General features: G+C 41.2%; 1 protein-coding gene across 1 annotated transcript in view; it reads left to right on the plus strand.

Annotated features, from left to right (window-relative positions):
• The window catches only part of rin2a (Ras and Rab interactor 2a), a 54,747-nt gene extending 38,798 nt beyond the window's left edge, over positions 1–15,949 (plus strand). Inside the window, exons 9-12 of the mRNA XM_083923312.1 lie at positions 8,954–9,262; positions 9,399–9,530; positions 10,603–10,766; positions 11,787–15,949. Coding sequence (XP_083779438.1) covers positions 8,954–9,262; positions 9,399–9,530; positions 10,603–10,766; positions 11,787–12,263 — 1,082 coding nt within the window. The 3' untranslated portion in view covers positions 12,264–15,949. The remainder of the gene's footprint in view (positions 1–8,953; positions 9,263–9,398; positions 9,531–10,602; positions 10,767–11,786) is intronic.
• Positions 15,950–18,238: the final 2,289 nt, after the last annotated feature.

Consider the following 18,238-nt stretch of genomic DNA (forward strand, 5'->3'; position numbering starts at 1 on the left):
AACAAAAGCCCCACATCAGAGGAAACAAAGTTGTGACCCCTGAGGCTGACCAGTGCTTCACAGACGCCTTCCTGATATCTAGGAGGCTAAATATATGAACCTGTCAGGGAGCAAAAGAGCCAATGAAAATGCAAGACAAGAGTTGAGGGAAAACCTGGGGAGGGGTTGCCTGTAACAACAAAAAATTTACTAAGCCAATGTGTAAGTGCCTTAAAGCTGCATTCTTCCTAATTGGAGTTCTAATGGCTGCAAAAAGAAGTCAGAGTACATAGAAGTCAATAAGAAAAGGAACATACTTCTTGCTTGATTTATGACTTGAGTAAACTTTTCCCAAATGGAAATTATGGTCTCAATCATTATTTTTAAGTCTAATTCTTCAATGCAGCATGATGTCAGACAATAAAATGCTTTAAGAAGGGGCTACCTTTTGATTGACAGGTTTCTACCATGGTGAGTTTGGAGACCAGAAATATCGCGTGAATATCAAGACCACGAATTAAGCTTTACACTACATGTAACTCCACGACGAGTGAGAAGATTTGAGGCAAGCCCCTCAAATATCTCTGTCTCTCTTTCTCCCTCTCTCTCTCTCAGTATTTTGGTTTGATTGTTGGTGTTTTCATGCAGTATTCAATATAAATGAGGGATTGAGACTCATGATATTTTTACACACAATGGCCCTCATTTATCAAACGAACGTACGGCAGAAAAACGTGCATACGACCATTTCCTGGGAAACTTCAGCATTTATCAATTTGGACGTGAGCGGGAGCTAAGATCAAATCTCACGTCTGGTCTGAGGTCGTGTACACAAATTTGAGCCTGTTTATTTGCGGTGCAGCACAGCAAAATCAGGCTGAAAAGAATTAACAACCCTCAGATGTCATTAAGCATAAGCAGTCACATATTAAGAACAGATCAAAACGGATTCTTAAAACGAATAAAAAAAATAAAAATTGTGGTTGGAGCAATTGATTGGGGGGGGGGGGGGGCGGACACATGCGATTCTTTTATATTTCTAAACAGCTCGGCTCCAGCGACCCCGACAGGGACAAACGATTGAAGATGAATTAATGAATTAATGTGTTGGCGCGCGGCTGCAGCAAGACGCACTGCAGAGCCAAAGTCATCTCCTCTGTTAGTGGCTACCCTCGATAAATTGCATTAAATCAAAGGTATCAGGTATCAGATTATCATCTTGGTATGGTTCTTCTAGATGACAAAGGTTATCCTCTAACAGAATACGTAATAACCCCGCTGGCAAACCCCGCTACAGAGCAAGAGCGCAGGTGTTGTGCCGTATTCAGCACCCCTGCCATGAAATGCACCCCCTCGCATTAAGGGTGATATTCTGGATCAGAAGGCTGTTGTTTCGACCTATAGGAGTAGTTAATATAAGCTAACCCACAACGGTCAGAATATTGGTTACTTACAGTCTTAAAACTATTTTAAAGAGTTTAAAATCACAAACTTGGATAATAGAGAACACAAAACACCACTTTTTGTATGTTCTGTGGAAATATACTGCAGCCATAATTACAAAATGAATTAAATGGATCTTTTGAGCAAGTTGAATGTATTTGACTTAGCGTTTCCTAAATATAATCCCAGTTTTTCTTGCAATTAATAGGTTCAAAACTGTGTGCTCTTAATGTGGTTACCTGTATATAAGCTACTCCTATAGGTGAAAACAGCCTTCTGATCCAGAATATCACCTATAATGCGAGGGGGTGCATTTCATGGCAGGGGTGCTGAATACGGCCCAACACCTGTCCAACAGTGCGCACACACACACAGGTCACAGTGGAGCGCTGCTTCAGGTTGACTGCCTCCGTTATTCTTTTCCATACAGCGTTTTTATGGGGCCCTTTTATTCCACTCTTAAGACTGCCAAAAAGCACATCTTTATTTTGCTCCATCTCGGATGTCAGGATGCCGATCTGTGTGTTGGAAAAGTTTATTTTCGTACCAGTATTTCGTCTCTCAGTGTTTGACCTCAGTGGGCGAGGCCTCCGAACCAGTAATATTTAAGGGGGTAACATGTTAATGACGATCAAATTCAGCCGCCGCATTTATCAAGGCCCGCTCATTCGTACGCTGAGATTGGTCAGATACGAATGTTTCATAAATCACACGTGGGTCCTGTCATACAACCAATTCTACGCTCAGATCTGCGCCCGTTTTCACGCAAGATTGATAAATGAGGCCCATTATGTTCACTGATAATACTACCTTAAATGCCAGCAAAAGTAAGGCAACTCTAGCTACTTTAAGTATATTTCTAGGTGAAATAGACACAAACAAAACAACAGATCTGTAAAAATAATGGGGAGACAGTCAGACTTTCAAATATGGAGGAGCTGTTGTTTACGTCTAGCGCTCACTCTGCAACCCAACCATGTGTGTTTTGGTTCAGGATGTTCAGACGGGGCGAGGGGGGTGGTGGGGTGGGGTGGGTGGGGTTGGGGGGGACGGTTGTGGGGGCAGAATAGAGTTCCTTGTATTCCGCTCATCCCACTGCGAGGCTCTCCTCCAGCAGACATCACAAAGTCTTCATGTGTTATGTAACATCAACAGTTGGATAAGACCCGATGTGTGTACTGTGAAGCAGGTTTGACATAACCAGGCTTTCTTTGCGTTAGATGGCTCGACAAAACCTAAAGCCCCACTCGAAGATAATGGTTATCACAGCTTTCTTTGTTAACTCAGGGTGTCTTCATCAGTTCTTATAAAAGGAGGCGTTTAATTCATCATTTGAGTCTTCTGCCACACAAAATAAGTTAAGTTCAGCCACTTGATATCCATTTCTTTAGTATACATCCTTTGTATGATGTAAGATTTCCTAGCAACATTAAATACATTGATTTAAGTATTCACAAGTTCATTTTCAAATGCAAATGAGAAGCTTTTACTTACTTTGCTATATACTGTTTGTGCTTTTGTGTAATAAGGCATTTTATTTTTACAACTGACATTAAATAACTACTGATTATTCCACAGAGCACTGGTGTGGTGCAGTCTGTGTTACATTGTATTGGGAGAGTTATTGACACTGACTGAATATGACACCACCTAAAATATTTTTCACCAGCCACCACCATGCATGACCCAAGCACAGGGACAAAGGCTGTTTTTTTAACATGTGTTAGTGCAGTGCCTTTTTGGATCAGGTCAATTGTTTGGCTCCCGGTCTTGCTGCTTGCAGTGTTGTTGGGGAGCGTGCCCCTTTGGAGTGGGCCGATTGCTTGTCCCACCAAAAGCGTTTCTCGCAGCTCTCTCGAGAACCGCTTACACAATCGACTTGACATTGCACTCTCTTGGGTCCTCAGCGGTACACCTGCCAAGTGTGAAATTGATTGGAAGAACACTCCCTGAGTTATGTGAAGGAAAGTCATACATACTCTACATGCAGAGATTCATTCCTTTTTTGTTCCTTTATATAGTGTGATGCTGCTACATATTGGCCAAATGGCACCAAGTTTGTCATGTCTACACAGATATCAAATCTTCACATGTCCACTAAATGTGGTTGCCATATCACAAAGCATTCAGGAGACATGCCATGTTTTGTAGTATAAGCCCTATCAACAGCATTTGAGCAAACAAAGGGCCAGCTACAGCAAAACTGTGTTTTCTCAGCTTTGTTTGGAGACTTTCTGTTTCAAATTAGGTGATAATTGTTCAAAATTTATAGGACTAATAAAAAATCAGATTTAGACATAATTCAAAATGGCAGTGAAACAGTCTAGAATAAAATTGTTTATATAGTTAGAATTCAGGGAAAAAAGGTTTCTGAGACTTATTTCAAAAGTATGTATGTGCCCAAAGCACAGAGAAGTCTTGCTCTATAATTGGGTATTGTTGACGCAGGAAGTTAGCAGCCTATGTATCAGGAGAGCTCCTTAGTTTCAGTGACATGACAGATAGACACACCTATCCTCCTGATTACACCAGGCTATTTTTTCCTACAAGGACACACAGATGCATTGTCTACATGCCATTCTGTGTGTTTACATGCCTATGGGGGTGGGTTGGATGTGATTGTACTGGGGTTGTATCTGCTTCAGGTGTTGCAATTATGTTAATTTGGTAGAAAGATGAGATACAGGCATACGGTATGTGAGAAATACCTCTTTAATGTTGAGGAATTATTGAGATGTTAAGTTAAAGGCTAGAAGAGGACAGAAGAGGACAGAGGATGTTTGATGACAGGATGTTTATCAAGTGGGAAGAGGCCCCGTTTTGTTAAAGCAGCATGTGTTTGTGTCTGACTGCTTGTTTTGGCTGACCTTGGCCGACTAGTTGCCCTACACTAGAACCGCCAGAGTACTGTTTCCTCTAAATCTAACGCCCAAGAGCGTCTGTATCCTTTTGTTCATGCTGATGGGCCATTAATGCGTCATCACTCTCCATCTCTATAGACTGTGTTTCCATCCCCATAGAAAGGACACACATATACGCAGCCCCCACAAACCATTTACAGTCAGTCTGCTTATGGAACAGCTTGAGCCCACACGAAACCAATATACTCTTAGCAGTGTAATGTGCTATTAAAATAGGCTATTTTCTTAAGGGAAGGCATTTCCACGCTGCCATCCGATGCAGTAATTATAGTCCAGTCATTTGGCTGTGTGGCATTTAGTTCAGTGAACTGTCAACAAAAAACTTAGGAGGGGAGTTTCTGTGAGCAAATCCTGCAAGCAAATAGTCTTTCATGAAAAAACATCCTATCAGCATCTATTTGGTTCTTTCTGCTGCTTTTTGGAGTTGCAAGCGGCGTATAGCCTGAAGCGTAAAACCAAATCACTCAATCAGCATTTGATTTTTCACTCCACCTCTCCTGTGTGCTGGTCTGCCTAGCGTGTGTGCTAGGTGAATGAATTGACTTAAAGGCCAGATCAGGGCACAGAAATCCATTCACTGTTGGCCGTTTCTCTAAAGTGCAGAAAACTTCTGAGCACAGTGAAGCTACACTCACAAGCCTGTTTGACACACAGCTTCTCTTTGAGCAATCTTACTCTTTGTTTTTAACAGAGCCCTTAACTTTATGCCCAGACAGTTTTTAATCACCTGTATGGAGTCCAGTGATTATTAGGAACCAAAAAAAATGCTAGAAATAAGAGGCTTCTTGTTTTGCCATCAAACCATGCACTTGAGCCCTGTTTACACGATAACGCTCCCGGGTGAAAACTACAAAATGTTTGATCAGATGTGCCTTTCGTTCAAAGCGACGGCATTTTTGGGCGCAAAAAAAGTGAAAGCACCCTCCAGAGTGGAAATCTTAATAACCCTCCACCGTTGTGTTTCCACGTAAAGGAGTAAAAACACAAAAGTGTGCTCTGATCTGCTCACGCTGGCTCACGTGGCGTACGTGTTTCCGTAACATCCATGTGCAGAGTTCAGGTAAACAACAACAAACATGCTGGACTGTTTCTATCAGTTGGACATTCAAGTGTCCTGGGTGTGTCCCTGTCACACTGTACTGCGTCCTGCTTCTCCGCTGTTAGGGAGAGAAGAAGGAAGTTTCTACGCATGCACCAGCTCTGGGTGCTGTTGTGTGGCAGTGCTTCAAAGCTCCACCTGCACACCTGACGTACACGCAACATCCAATTTCACACACATTTGCGTCACCGTATGCACGCAGATATCCCCCCAAAGATGACGACTAGATTATTTTTTGCTAATCTACTTCATTGTTTAAGTAACTTTTTAGGCAAATGTGCCCACAGTCGACTGTTTCCAACTTGTCTAATCTGCTTTTTAATTATTTTCTTATATTTTATAAATCAAATAATGAATCAGTTATTCAAGAAAATAACTGTTAATTGCAACTTGTAGTACTTTAAGTTGTCTTAAATTTTTATCCTTATCTTTATCTCTTTTTATGATTATTTTTTACAATCTTTTGAAAAGGGTGGAGTTTGAGGGTTAATACATTTGTATTTTCCTTGTTCCTGTTGCAAGTTGTGCTGGGAATCCTAGCACAAAATACCAGTTATATTTTTACCATTTCAAACCTTGCAGTGCAACATAGTTGCATTCTCTCTCAGAGGGTGTTGTATGCTGTAAAGATTATAAAGCCCCCTGAGGCATTCATTCATTCAAATTTGTGATATTTGATATTGGGTTATATAAATAAAATTGACTTCACATGAAAGTGCAGAAAGAGTATAATGTTCAAATTTTTTGTTCTGGGTGGCTCCTCTTTGGAGCCACAGGTAGTTTCAGTAACACTTTTCACCAGGAACATAAAATGGTGGGAAGAGGGTTTCTTTCAATTAGACAGGCTGTCTTTTTCATCCAAAGCAATGACAAAATCAAAGAAAATCTCATCCTAGAATACTAAAATTGGCTGTGAAACACAGACAAATCCTCTCAGTCTCATAATCCGTCAAACAGAAAAAAACAACACTAAATGTGCCGATGCCGGTTCAACATGCTGGGTGCCCTACTTACTGGAAACTCCTAATCAGTAAGTCGTAGAATGAGGAAGTGAGACTGTTCTGTCTGGTTTAGTTCAAGCAGAGGTATCAGCAGGTAGCAATATGCAGGTGTGGAGAAATCTTCCAGTAAAGTAAGACCAGAGAGGGAGGTGGAATTCAACAGCTCATCTGACTGACTGACAGGCTGATTGTTGTGACTAGCACATGCTGGATGCCAGTAGGCTGTGGTGGAAAGTAAAAATCTGTCTGCAGATGTGCTCAGCCAAAATACTGCTGACTTCATCCTTTTTCTGGAAGAAAGTCAGTAACACACACAGACGGCACGCACACAGGGTCCTTATTCAGCAGTGCTGTGGTTTGGCCTCCCTCTCTGCATCCATCCTGTCTGCATTCTAATATCATGGTTTGTGTTAGTCGGACTCAACAAGCTGAGCTGGTTAAAGCTGATGTTGACACTGTCGCTGTGTGGACATACACACCCAGCGCTACATTCTGAGTGTGCTCCAGCAACAGTAACACACAAGTGCCTCGGATTTTAATGTATAAAGGTGGTGAACAACAAGAGCTTGGCTTTCACACGTGACAATGCAAGTGACACAAAAATAGTGATCCGACCTTGGCAGTCTCCAGGAAGCGTGTAGGGTCTGTCTAACAAAACTGATAAGGAATGTGATGTGACCTTGTGAACCCGTGGTGTTTGCTCTGAAATTAAATTAGCTCAAAATAGACTGACAGTAAACAGATAGACAAACAGGATAGTGGATACTGACACTTGCTTGTTTTCAGTGGTGACAAGTACATTTTTATCTGTGGATAAGTGATCTATGGACTTCTCAAAGACGCTCTTATCTAAGAGGTTTTATTTGGCCTTCCTGTTCTTGTTTGTTCAGATATCAAACAAGAACACAACACAGCTTTAAAACGCTGCCTAAAGTAGAAAAAGAAGTCTCACCCTGATGCCTCAACTATGTCGTGGTCAAAACATTAAAATGAAGACGTAAAACCTAATTATCGAAACATATAAATATATAGAATAATGTGATTTGATTACATTAAGCCACCTCTTGTGGGACACCACCTGAGAAATCTGGAAAATAAATTCAATTAAGTAAACTTTTAATTTGGAATCCTGATTAATAATTAAACTAATAAATACAACCACAATTACCATACAGTATCAATAACTAGTATATATGGAAGGGTTTTGGTTGGCAGCATTCACTTTTATCCAATATTAAATAGGAGCAGGAGTGTGAGCATGTGTTCAGATCAGACAATAGAACTTGTGGAGCAGGAGCTCTGAGTTCACTCTCTGCTGTGTGTAGCTAATAGGTTGTATGGTGTCCCCATGTTAAAGCTAAATCAAAGTATGTGTGAAGAATTTAGATGCAGGACAGGTGTGCCGGCGAGAAAGAGAATGGTTAGTTTGCATGCATTTGCCAATAAAGCACAAAACTAACATCACTTAGCAGCAGTGTGGTGCTGCCAACCTGACTACCAAAAGATCACAACAATGCAGTTCAGTGAGGTATATCAAACCAAATCAATAACACACATGAATATTGACAAAGTTAAGGAGTTTCATGATCAGTCGCTGTTGCTATGCTCATGCTAATGCCCAGGAAGTTATGGTACCACTCCCTCTGTTAGCTGGTGATCATTTCAGTCTGTGGATGAAACCGGCTGGGTTGAATGGTTGGTTCGCTCCATCATCATTCTCATTACAGAGCGAAGGGACATCCACACTCAGAACTATAACTATGGGGCGTCCAGTAGCTTACCTGGTAGAGCAGATGACCCATATACTGAGGCTGATTGCCTGGGAACTATATCTGTAATGACATCTTTGAATACAGTTTTAAAAATCGTTGTTGATGACAGAGGGTGAAAATCATGGATGTGGAAACTATAACAACTACAACAGTGGTGAAAGTTATCGCTGGGATCACTTTAGGAGCATTCTAATGAATCATAGAAACACTGACAACCAATCAAAATCCATCTGAATTTACAATTCCTCGCGTTCAAATTCTATATATTAATAAATCAACTGCAATAAAGTGTGGACTGCTTATTGAAATCCACACCATCTCTCTCGCTCTCTTGGGGTGCATTGCCCTTTAGCTTAAGCCAGCCTTTAATGTGTTTTAATGTGTATGCTCTGCTGCAAGTCCCAGTTCTAAGTAAAAGTTTTTCTGAAAAAGAAATATTTGAAAAGGTTGCTTAACAACACCTACTGCTGTTGTGAAAGTGTTTCCAGGATGAATAAATACTCCCTTCACTAAGGTTAAATATGTTTTGTTTATGTGCAGCGAACAGAAGAATGATAGGTAAAAACTGGAGCTACTGCTGTCCTAGTTAATACTCTTCTATCAAGTTGACTTTGAATTGTCTTTGGCTTCAATAAAATCCTAGTGATTTTCATATCAAGTCTACTGAAAGAATGGACAGTTTAACATTTGTAAAGTAAATTCTCGTGAAAAGGCTGACCTGTTCCCTCGTATCCCCAGACCGAGTCCTGGAAAAGGCCATGCACAAGTGCGTCCTGAAGACCCTCAAACCGGTGGTGAGCGCGGCCCTGCAGGAGTTCCAGGTGCGCAGCGGGGAGTGGCAGGAGCTAAAGGAGAACCTGTCGTTGGCCAAGGCCCGGCAGCCGCAGGACATGGGCGTGGCTGACACCCTGCCCCCGGACCCCGTGGCCATAGAGAAGATCAAGCACAAGTTCCACACCATGAGTAAACTTTACTCCCCTGAGAAGAAGGTCAGCACTCTGCTGAGAGTGTGCAAACTCATCTACACCATCATGGAGGACAACTCAGGTAGAGAGCTCCACGTTGTACTCTGCATTATGATAATCACAACAATCCTCAAATATGAAAATTTGCAAAAACTATGAAATGGTGAAAAAAAAATGGTGAAAGTGCGGGATGACCCCCTGGTGTGTCTGCCTCTCAGGTCGTCTGTATGGTGCTGATGACTTCCTGCCCATGCTGACCTATGTGTTGGCCCAGTGTGACATGCCCCAGCTGGACAATGAGATACTTTACATGATGGAGCTGCTGGACCCCTCTCTGCTCCACGGAGAAGGTCTGTTTGTTTACAGGAGATGCTTTTATTTCATTTCTGTCTTGTGTTATGCTACATTGTGGGATTTTCAGAATAAATGTGGCTTCAAATAATGAGGTAGACATGTGTAAAAGTAATCCTGAACACGTTGACTCCAGATTGCTTTATGTGGTCATCTGGAGTGTTGTCCAAATGAAGCTTCGTGAAGCATTTTCATTATTTTATTAGAGTTTTTATTTATTACTATTTTATTAGAGTCCACTAGATAGAGCTCTCTGTTTAACAAAGGGTTGAAAACACACTGAATCACCATTCATTGAGCCCTTTTCTTTAAACCAAGAGCTCCATCTAGTGGACTCAACAAATACAACTAATGCCTCATGAAGCTTCATTTGGACCTCAAAAGTAATCTGCTCCAGACACACTACTAGACTGTTTACATTACATTCACTGCTACATGTAGCTACATGCTTATGCCAGAGAAACCTGTAACCTTGGTTGCTGATGTTGTTAATTTCCGCTCCTGGTAGTAAATTGCAAAGAAATGCAAGGCGCCCTTGCTCCAATGTTTTCCAGTTGTAACATATTGTAAGTTTTCTGCTCTGATTATTTTTAGTATACTTATGTCTGAAAACCTGTATCAAGACTCATGTGTTCTACCTGTTCAACATTTTTCTGTGTTATACTCCCTTTTCTTAGTTATATTATTCTAGTTTGGTATGGTACTTCTCTTTAGGCGTGTTTCCATTAGCCCTGTAGAGTGGCCTCCCGGAAAGTTTCAGGGCACGACCTCTCAAATGGCCGTTCACAGGGATTTAGGAAACTCTGAAGGTGACATATCACTCTGAATGGGTTTAGATCGCCGGTGATCAGTGATACAGCGCATTCTTCCTCAAGAGAAATACAGAATAGTTGTAGTTTTATTTAAGGTGGCCCATAAACTGTATACTGTATAGTCACGTCAACATATGTACAAGTAACTTGAAAGAAAACACTCCACCATGTGTGTGTGTCTGTGTGTGTGTCTGTCTGTCTGAACCGTAAACACCCCTGCTCTGTACAAATTGTTAACCCGGTGCCTCTGTGTGTCCAGGTGGCTACTACCTGACCAGTGCGTATGGAGCTATGTCCCTGATTAGAAACTTCCAGGAGGAGCAGGCAGCCAGAGTACTGAGCTCTGAAACCAGGGACACACTCCACCAGTGGCACCGCCGGCGCACCACTCAGCGCTCTGCACCGTCAATCGATGACTTCCAGGTACTGGAGACTTTGCCTCAAACTGTCATCATCATCAGTAATGTTGACATAACTCATCGTTAAAAAAATAGATTGAAATGTGAAAGCTATTATTTGTTTTCATTTTCAATTTGAGAATGTTTCCATACAGATATTAGAACAAAGAACGGAATAAAACTATAAGAAATAACAAATGGACACTGACAACCCCGAAAAAGGATCTACCGAGGCCCTGTGCAGTGGAAGTAAAACATAATACAGAATGTCTGAAGCCAAGTTTATTCACTCACACTGGACTTTAAAAGATGTATCTCAGGGCGGAATTACGTGGTATCACTCAGTTTGACTCTTTGTGTGATGGAACCATTTCAGCTGGCAACTTCTGAAAATGCATCTCTGTAAATACAATGTAGAGCTGCTTGATTATTGCAAAAATCATAATCATAGTTATTTAGATGAATACTGAGATCTGGATTATTTAACAAGATGACTTTGGAAACATCATGCATGTATTGAACATTAAAGAAAAAAACTTTAATTTAATTCAACTGAAAAACAAAATAAGATAACTAAAAAAGTGTAAATATGATGATAATAATAATAATAATACTATAATGATTTTCTTATTTCAGTTAATGTTGTACAGCTGCAGTATTTAATTAATGTTAAGATGTAGTGGCTGTGCTGCAGGTCTTTCACCAACAGGTGAAGCCTGTGAGTATGCTGCAGATTACAAGCAGGAGTGTGAAAAAAAGTCTTGTTCGGTGTTTTTTTGTTTTGTATAGCAAGTAGAAGCTAATGCCAACGGCTTTATCTGCATTTTGAAAGCTTGGAGGGCAGACAGGCCTACAAAAGGAAACATGCTGGTTTGTCTTTGTTAAGAACGTTACATAACAACGTTTGCCACAAGTGAAAGTTTTTCCCAAATCGTTGAAAGCCAAAATCAGAATAGAAAAAAAACAAAAACAGACTCAGACTAAATGTGCTTGCCACACATGAGGAGAATGTGTGTCTGATTGTTTCTCTCTGCCTGTCCCTCAGAACTACCTGCGTGTGGCGCTGCAGGAGCTGGACAGCGGCTGTACGGCGAAGACGATCCAGGTCCGACCTTACGCCCCCGTGGAGGAGGTGTGCCGGCTGTGCGCCCAGAAGTTTAAAGTGCCAGACCCTGAGAACTACGGCTTGTTCCTGCTGACGGAGGGCAGCAGCCAGCAGCTGGCTCCAGACACCCATCCTCAGAAGATCAAGGCCGAGCTCCTCAGCCGCTCACAGGCTACTCCCTTCCATTTTGTCTTCCGCCGCTTGGTCAACGGCAACACCTCGGCATCAGCTCCGCCTGATCTCACACCCAACCTCAATGACCTCACTGTGACCTCTGACCCCCAGGCCAACCTGAATGACCTCAGCATGGAGCTGTCAGCCCCCTCTGCCCAGCCCACTGTCAGCACAGGCCTCAGTCCCACTCTTAGCCTCAGCCTGCCACCCAGCCACCTCAACGGCAACTCTGTATCTATATGACTACCAGCTCTAACAAACGTGGTTCCGTGAGACCTCAGAGAGCTAGCATGTTGACAGTGTTCCACTGTGTAGTGCCAGTCTTCACAAAGCCTGACTTCTGCTTTTGGATGGTACGTCTGTCTCGGTCTACATCCCCTCGCTGCAAACTTCTGTCAGACACGCACGAGTAAAAGAGGAAAACACGAAAGGATGGAAGGAAATGAGAGAACTTGAGTTCTTTCTTGGCTCCATAATTGACATGAGAGCAACACTGTGCTCGAAGTCTGAACCCATAGATGTTGGAGATAATGGGCAGTGTGTTGAAGACCACATGAACTCTAAAATTTATTCACAGTTATGCGTTAATGCTGGTGCCTCATGTGCTGATTCAGGGTCAGCCGTTGTTGTTGTTGTTGTTGTTACCTTTAGGGTAAAAAGATCTCTGATACATGTGAGACTAATCTTTTCTCAATCATTTTAAATATACAGCAGATCCTGTATTTAGGTGATAGTGTGATGTACTTACAACAGTTGCTGGTAAACTATGTTATTATGTTGTTAGGGTTAAAACTCTTAATCCTTCAGATTGTTGATATGTTTAGATGCGTTTGGGGATGTTTGGATGTGTTTTGATTTGTTTGAATATGTTTGGATGTGTTTGGATGTGTTTGGATTTGTTTGAATGTGTTTGGGGATGTTTGGATGTGTTTGGATTTGTTTGAATTTGTTTGGGGATGTTTGGATGTGTTTGGGGATGTTTGGATGTGTTTGGATTGGTTTGAATGTGTTTGGGGATGTTTGGATGTGTTTGAATGTGTTTAGGGATGTTTGAATGTGTTTAGGGATGTTTGAATGTGTTTGGGAACGTTTGAATGTGTTTGGGAATGTTTGGATGTGTTTGTGTTTGGGAATGTTTGGATGTGTTTGGTGACACCCTGTGGTGGCCAGTGCACAGGAAAGAGTTCCCTCTGGAGGTGACACTTTACATTAAGATCCATGCAATAAGCATTGTTTAATAGATAAAGACGCTTATTAACGTTATTATTGTGTACGCCTATGCAAGAGTTAATAATAGCATCATAAACACATTTATTGTTAGATAAGAGACACTTACAGTTAACTTTGCTTTTTTTCAGCTCCTGGGGAACAATTTCTTGTTAGGGCTTATGAATCCTTTATAATTTAACTTATTAACACTTTTTAAAATGTTAAAAGAGGGGATGACATGCAGCAAAGGGCTGGAACCAGTGCAGTTAACTATATATTCACAGTTCATCCATGTGGAATAAGCACCACAGGTGGTCAAGGTTGGTAAAATGGGAGTAAAAGTTCTATATAATTACAATGTCTTTTGAAAGGTGTTTTTGTTCTGACTTTTCATCCCCTCCATGTAAATGGCAGCCACAGAGAGTAAAGGTTATGAAACATAACTCAAACTCTGAACACAGTAGTTCCCTTGTTAGTTCATTTACAAGAAAGAAAAAAAAATTAAAAGAGATTTCTCACAGTGTTTTGCTGCTGAAATATTATATTTGTCGTTTTCTATTCACGTTTTATCGTCCTTGACCATACGTAGGGAATAAACGCATATATAAATGCATTTATTATAAGTGCTCATCCATATCTTATAATCTAACAATAAATGTGTTTTCTAATGCTATTATTAACACTTGTAGTCTATTAACATTGTTAATGAGCATCTTATAAGGACTCATGATGCCCTTATTGCTATTAACTAACACTTACTTAAAGGACCTTAGTAAAACACAAAACAATATAAAGTGCTGTGCTGTAGCAAGGTTCAAAAAAGATTTGAAAGACTTTTCTGTAGTGACTCCTGTTCGAAGAGAATGCAGTTGTATCAAACCTCTGCTTTGCTTCTGTTGTGGGGGGAGACAGGAGACCTCGCAGCAACTGCTCTCCAGTAGTTCTTCTGCTCCTAATTCAAATCAAAAGAACTTTACAACCTCAACAAACCGGCAGGCATTAAAAGAGCACTCCACCGTTGTAGCATCACACTCCTATAACATTGTCTGATTCAATTGATGTAGCAGAACAGGAGTTATCGTCTTTTTTAATCCCCCTGACCTTCTCAAAACCTGGTGCCTACATTACCCACGATACAAACACTCACTTTAATGGCAGAAAAAAAAAGAACATGGTGCCTTTTTTCTTTGTGTACTCATTGGGATTTCAGAGGCTCTTCTCTCTGTTGATGATTGAATAAGCGTGTGTCTCTATGTCCGGTCTACTGGGCCACGGCTCACACAGCTACGGGCTTCTGCCTTCTGCTTTTGACATGCAGCATTTCCTGTGCAAAAGGCTGCATTTTTGCAGGTAGATCCCACCAATATAAATGAAATGTATAATATATAATGTGGCATTTTTTTTATGATAATCTTGAAAATTCACATTTTAACATTGTAAAATATTTGTTCGTACATGTAATTTGTTTTTAATTGAGATGTTAGAAAAATGTAACGTTCATTTATGTATTTACTGATTATCCTGGTGATATGAAAGATACTACAGTGCTTTATTTTGCCATTTAAAGTAGCAGTGTGGAGGATTTAGTGGCATCTAGTGGTGAGGTTGCAACCAACCGCTCAGCCCTTCCTTTTATTTGAGGGGAGATGTTGGAATTTAGTCACCGAACAAAACAGGTTACTGTATTATAACTTATAAAGTAGATTATTGCTGCATTTGGCCTCATATTTACTCATTCTCTTATGTTACAGTCTAGCATCTAAAGGTGGCCCTCAGGTGATGTAAAAACTCTCTAGAGCCAGAGTTTGGTGTCTGTTCTGGGCGACTGAACGTGGCTTTGAACGGCTCAGAAACACCTTTCCTAGTTTAAAGTGTATATACACTAATGAAAGCACAACTATAAATATTATGTTCAAATAGAGCTCATAAATCCTACACACTGCTACTCCAAAGGCCATCAATATGTGACCGACACGTCTCTGTACTACTCACAAATGTTTAGGGTTTTTATCCTGGTGAAAAAAACGATGTGTCAGTTTTAGGACTGCAACTAAGGATTGTTTTAATAATGAATTAATCTATCGGATCAGTTTCTTGATTCATCAATCAGTTGTTTGTTCCGTAAAATGTCGAAAACGGTGAAACATTTTGCTCACTGTTCCTCAGAGCCCAAGACGACGTCCTACAATGTTATGTTTTCGTCCTCAACTTAACGACAGTTTACTGTCATAGAGGAACGAAACCAGGGAAATATTCACATAGAAGTAGCTGGAATCAGAGAATTTGGACATTTTTCTTTAAAAATGACCCAAAATGATTAATTGATTATCAAAATAGTTTGCGATTAATTAAATCATTGCCGACTAATGGATGAATGGATGAATTATTGCAGCTCCAGTCAGTTATGAAGAGGATGTGTGGTCTGAGGTCAGGCAGTGAAACGGGCACCTGCAGAGACGTGATCAGTGTTGAGTTTGGTACAGTCGCTCCAAAAACACTTGAAATTGTCCAGTCTTGGTAATTGATACGCTGTTTATTTCCTGAGTGTGTTGAACCGTAACACTCCATTCATTCCTGTTTGACCTTCTTTGATTAAGCAAAGTGAGTATTTATGTCTCTGTGCGGGGATTTTTCACAGACGGCTTTTCCATGTCTATAATATTCTTTATGGTGTCATTTGCATCCAGGAGACATCTTCCTGTTTATTATTTGTCATTGAGAGATATCATGAATATTCTTTTGCACTTAATACATGTTGGAAATGAAGTGTCACGCCTGGCTGTGTGTTTTCATTTTGGTCAAAATGTTCTCACAGATGCTGTTGTACCAGTACTTCACCACTAGATGGTACTCCCACCTCACATTTCCACACTTCATCAGAGGTCTACAGAGCTGTTTGGTTGGTCCGTCATCCCAGGTGTGAATCAGCAACTGATCACACTTTTAAATGAAACCTTCCTGAGCCGACAAGAAGCACCTTGGATTCATTCATTCATTCATCTTCAACTTCTTGTCCCTAGCGGGGTCGCGGGGGGCTGGAGCCGATCCCAGCTGAAATTGGGCTTGAGGCGGGGTCCACCCTGGACAGGACGCCAGTCTATCACAGGACACATAGAGACAAAGAGAGATAGACAACCATTCACACTCACATTCACACCTACGGGCAATTTAGGGCGCACTCACACTGTCCGCCTGTACCGTGCCCCGGGCTTTAGGGTACTTGTCCCCCCCTCCGTCTCCCCCCGCTGGCCAGCCCGTTTGTACTCACACTGCCTGGGCCTCTGCAGAGGAACAGGCGCACATAAAATGATGATAAAGTCAAAAATATATTTATAATTTTGAATTTTCAACATTTGGCTTAAAAGCATTCGCAAACTGTTCAACGCCTCAATATCTTGACTCACCACGTCAAACATCTCATACCTTGGACTAATTTTTTCATTTTTGTAACTCATAACATTTAATGCAATATATAATATATGTATAGTTTTTTGATGGGAATTGGCTTCTATAGAATTCTTCTGGAAATCCGCAATTGTTCTAAGCTCAACTATCCAACAGTTCTGTCAGATATTCTTCTTTTTGAACTTTGTATACTGTAAAAATATTCTAATTTTGTAACTGTATTGTGGATCAATTGCTCCGTTGTGATTGACAGTCTGTAGCCTGAATATACAAAATAACCCACTTGCTAGGGATGAGAATCGAGAACTGGTTCAGGGAGTCCGAATCATAAGCTCCTGAGCTTATAATTTCCTTTTATCGATGTTTTTCTGACAGTTGCACATCGCAAAAAACAATGACGTCAAACTCATACGCTGCTGGAAACAACAAGGAGGCGTCATGGTAGAGAGGAAGAAACGGTCCAAAGTGTGGCTTCATTTCACGATTAAAGACGACAACAGTGCAGCTTGTAAAGTCTGTGAAATGATCAGCTCCACTGAGAGTGAAAACACCAGCAACATGCTGAAACATCTTTCTACACCACATGGGCTTAACTTCCAGGAATGACACGTATTTGACCCTCTACACACGAGTGTCATGATAACCTTAACTCCTTCTTTGACACAAAAAAACCCAAATGAAATGAAATATTGTCTCGGTATAGTCGGTAAAGAATCAGACCCATTTCAGCAGAATCAATAAAGGCATTGGTCAATAAAGTCTTATCGATTCCATCCCCTCCCACCCCGTAGGACTGCCGGTGAGACTGTCCTGTCCTGGTGAGGTTGCACAGCTACACAGAGAAACAGAAGGTGGAGAAAGAGGCAAAGCTTGCAAATTACTGAGAGCAGCTGGGATAAAGCGCTGCAGCAGTTCCTCCTCTGCTTCAGATATGTTACATCATCCTGTATTCACCAAACATTGTATCTTGAGTACTCCTCAACAGCAGTAAATGTTCCTCACTAAGAGTGTCCTCCTTAAAATTAGGAACATTGAGCCTCAGAGAGATGCAGAAAAACTAGTCCATGCATTTGTTACTTCTAGACTGGACTATTGCAACTCCTTATTATCAGGCTGCTCCAATAAGTCTGTTAAGAGTCTCCAGTTGGTCCAAAATGCTGCAGCTCGTGTACTAACTAAAACAAATAGAAGAGAACCTATTTCTCCTGTATTAGCTTCTTTGCACTGGCTACCTGTAAAATCTAGAATAGAATTTAAATCCTTCTCCTTACGTACAAAGCTCTTATTGGTCAGGCGCCGTCGTATCTTAAAGAGCTCATAGTACCGTATTAACCGACTAGATCGCTGCGCTCTGAGAATGCAGGGCTACTTGTGGTTCCTAGAGTCTCCAGAAGTAGAATGGGAGACAGAGACTTCAGCTACCAAGCTCCTCTCCTGTGGAACCGACTCCCAAGTGTTGTTCAGGAGGCAGACACTGTCCCCATATTTAAGAATTCGCTCAAAATTTCCTTTTTGATAAAGCTTATAGTTAGGGCTGACTGGCCCTGATACTCTGAGCTTCTCTCCTCTCTGTCTGTATCATTCATGTGTCATCAATGCATGTT

This window comes from Echiichthys vipera (genome assembly GCF_963691815.1).
Source record: "Echiichthys vipera genome assembly, chromosome: 11".
In the NCBI taxonomy this organism is placed as follows: domain Eukaryota; kingdom Metazoa; phylum Chordata; class Actinopteri; order Perciformes; family Trachinidae; genus Echiichthys; species Echiichthys vipera.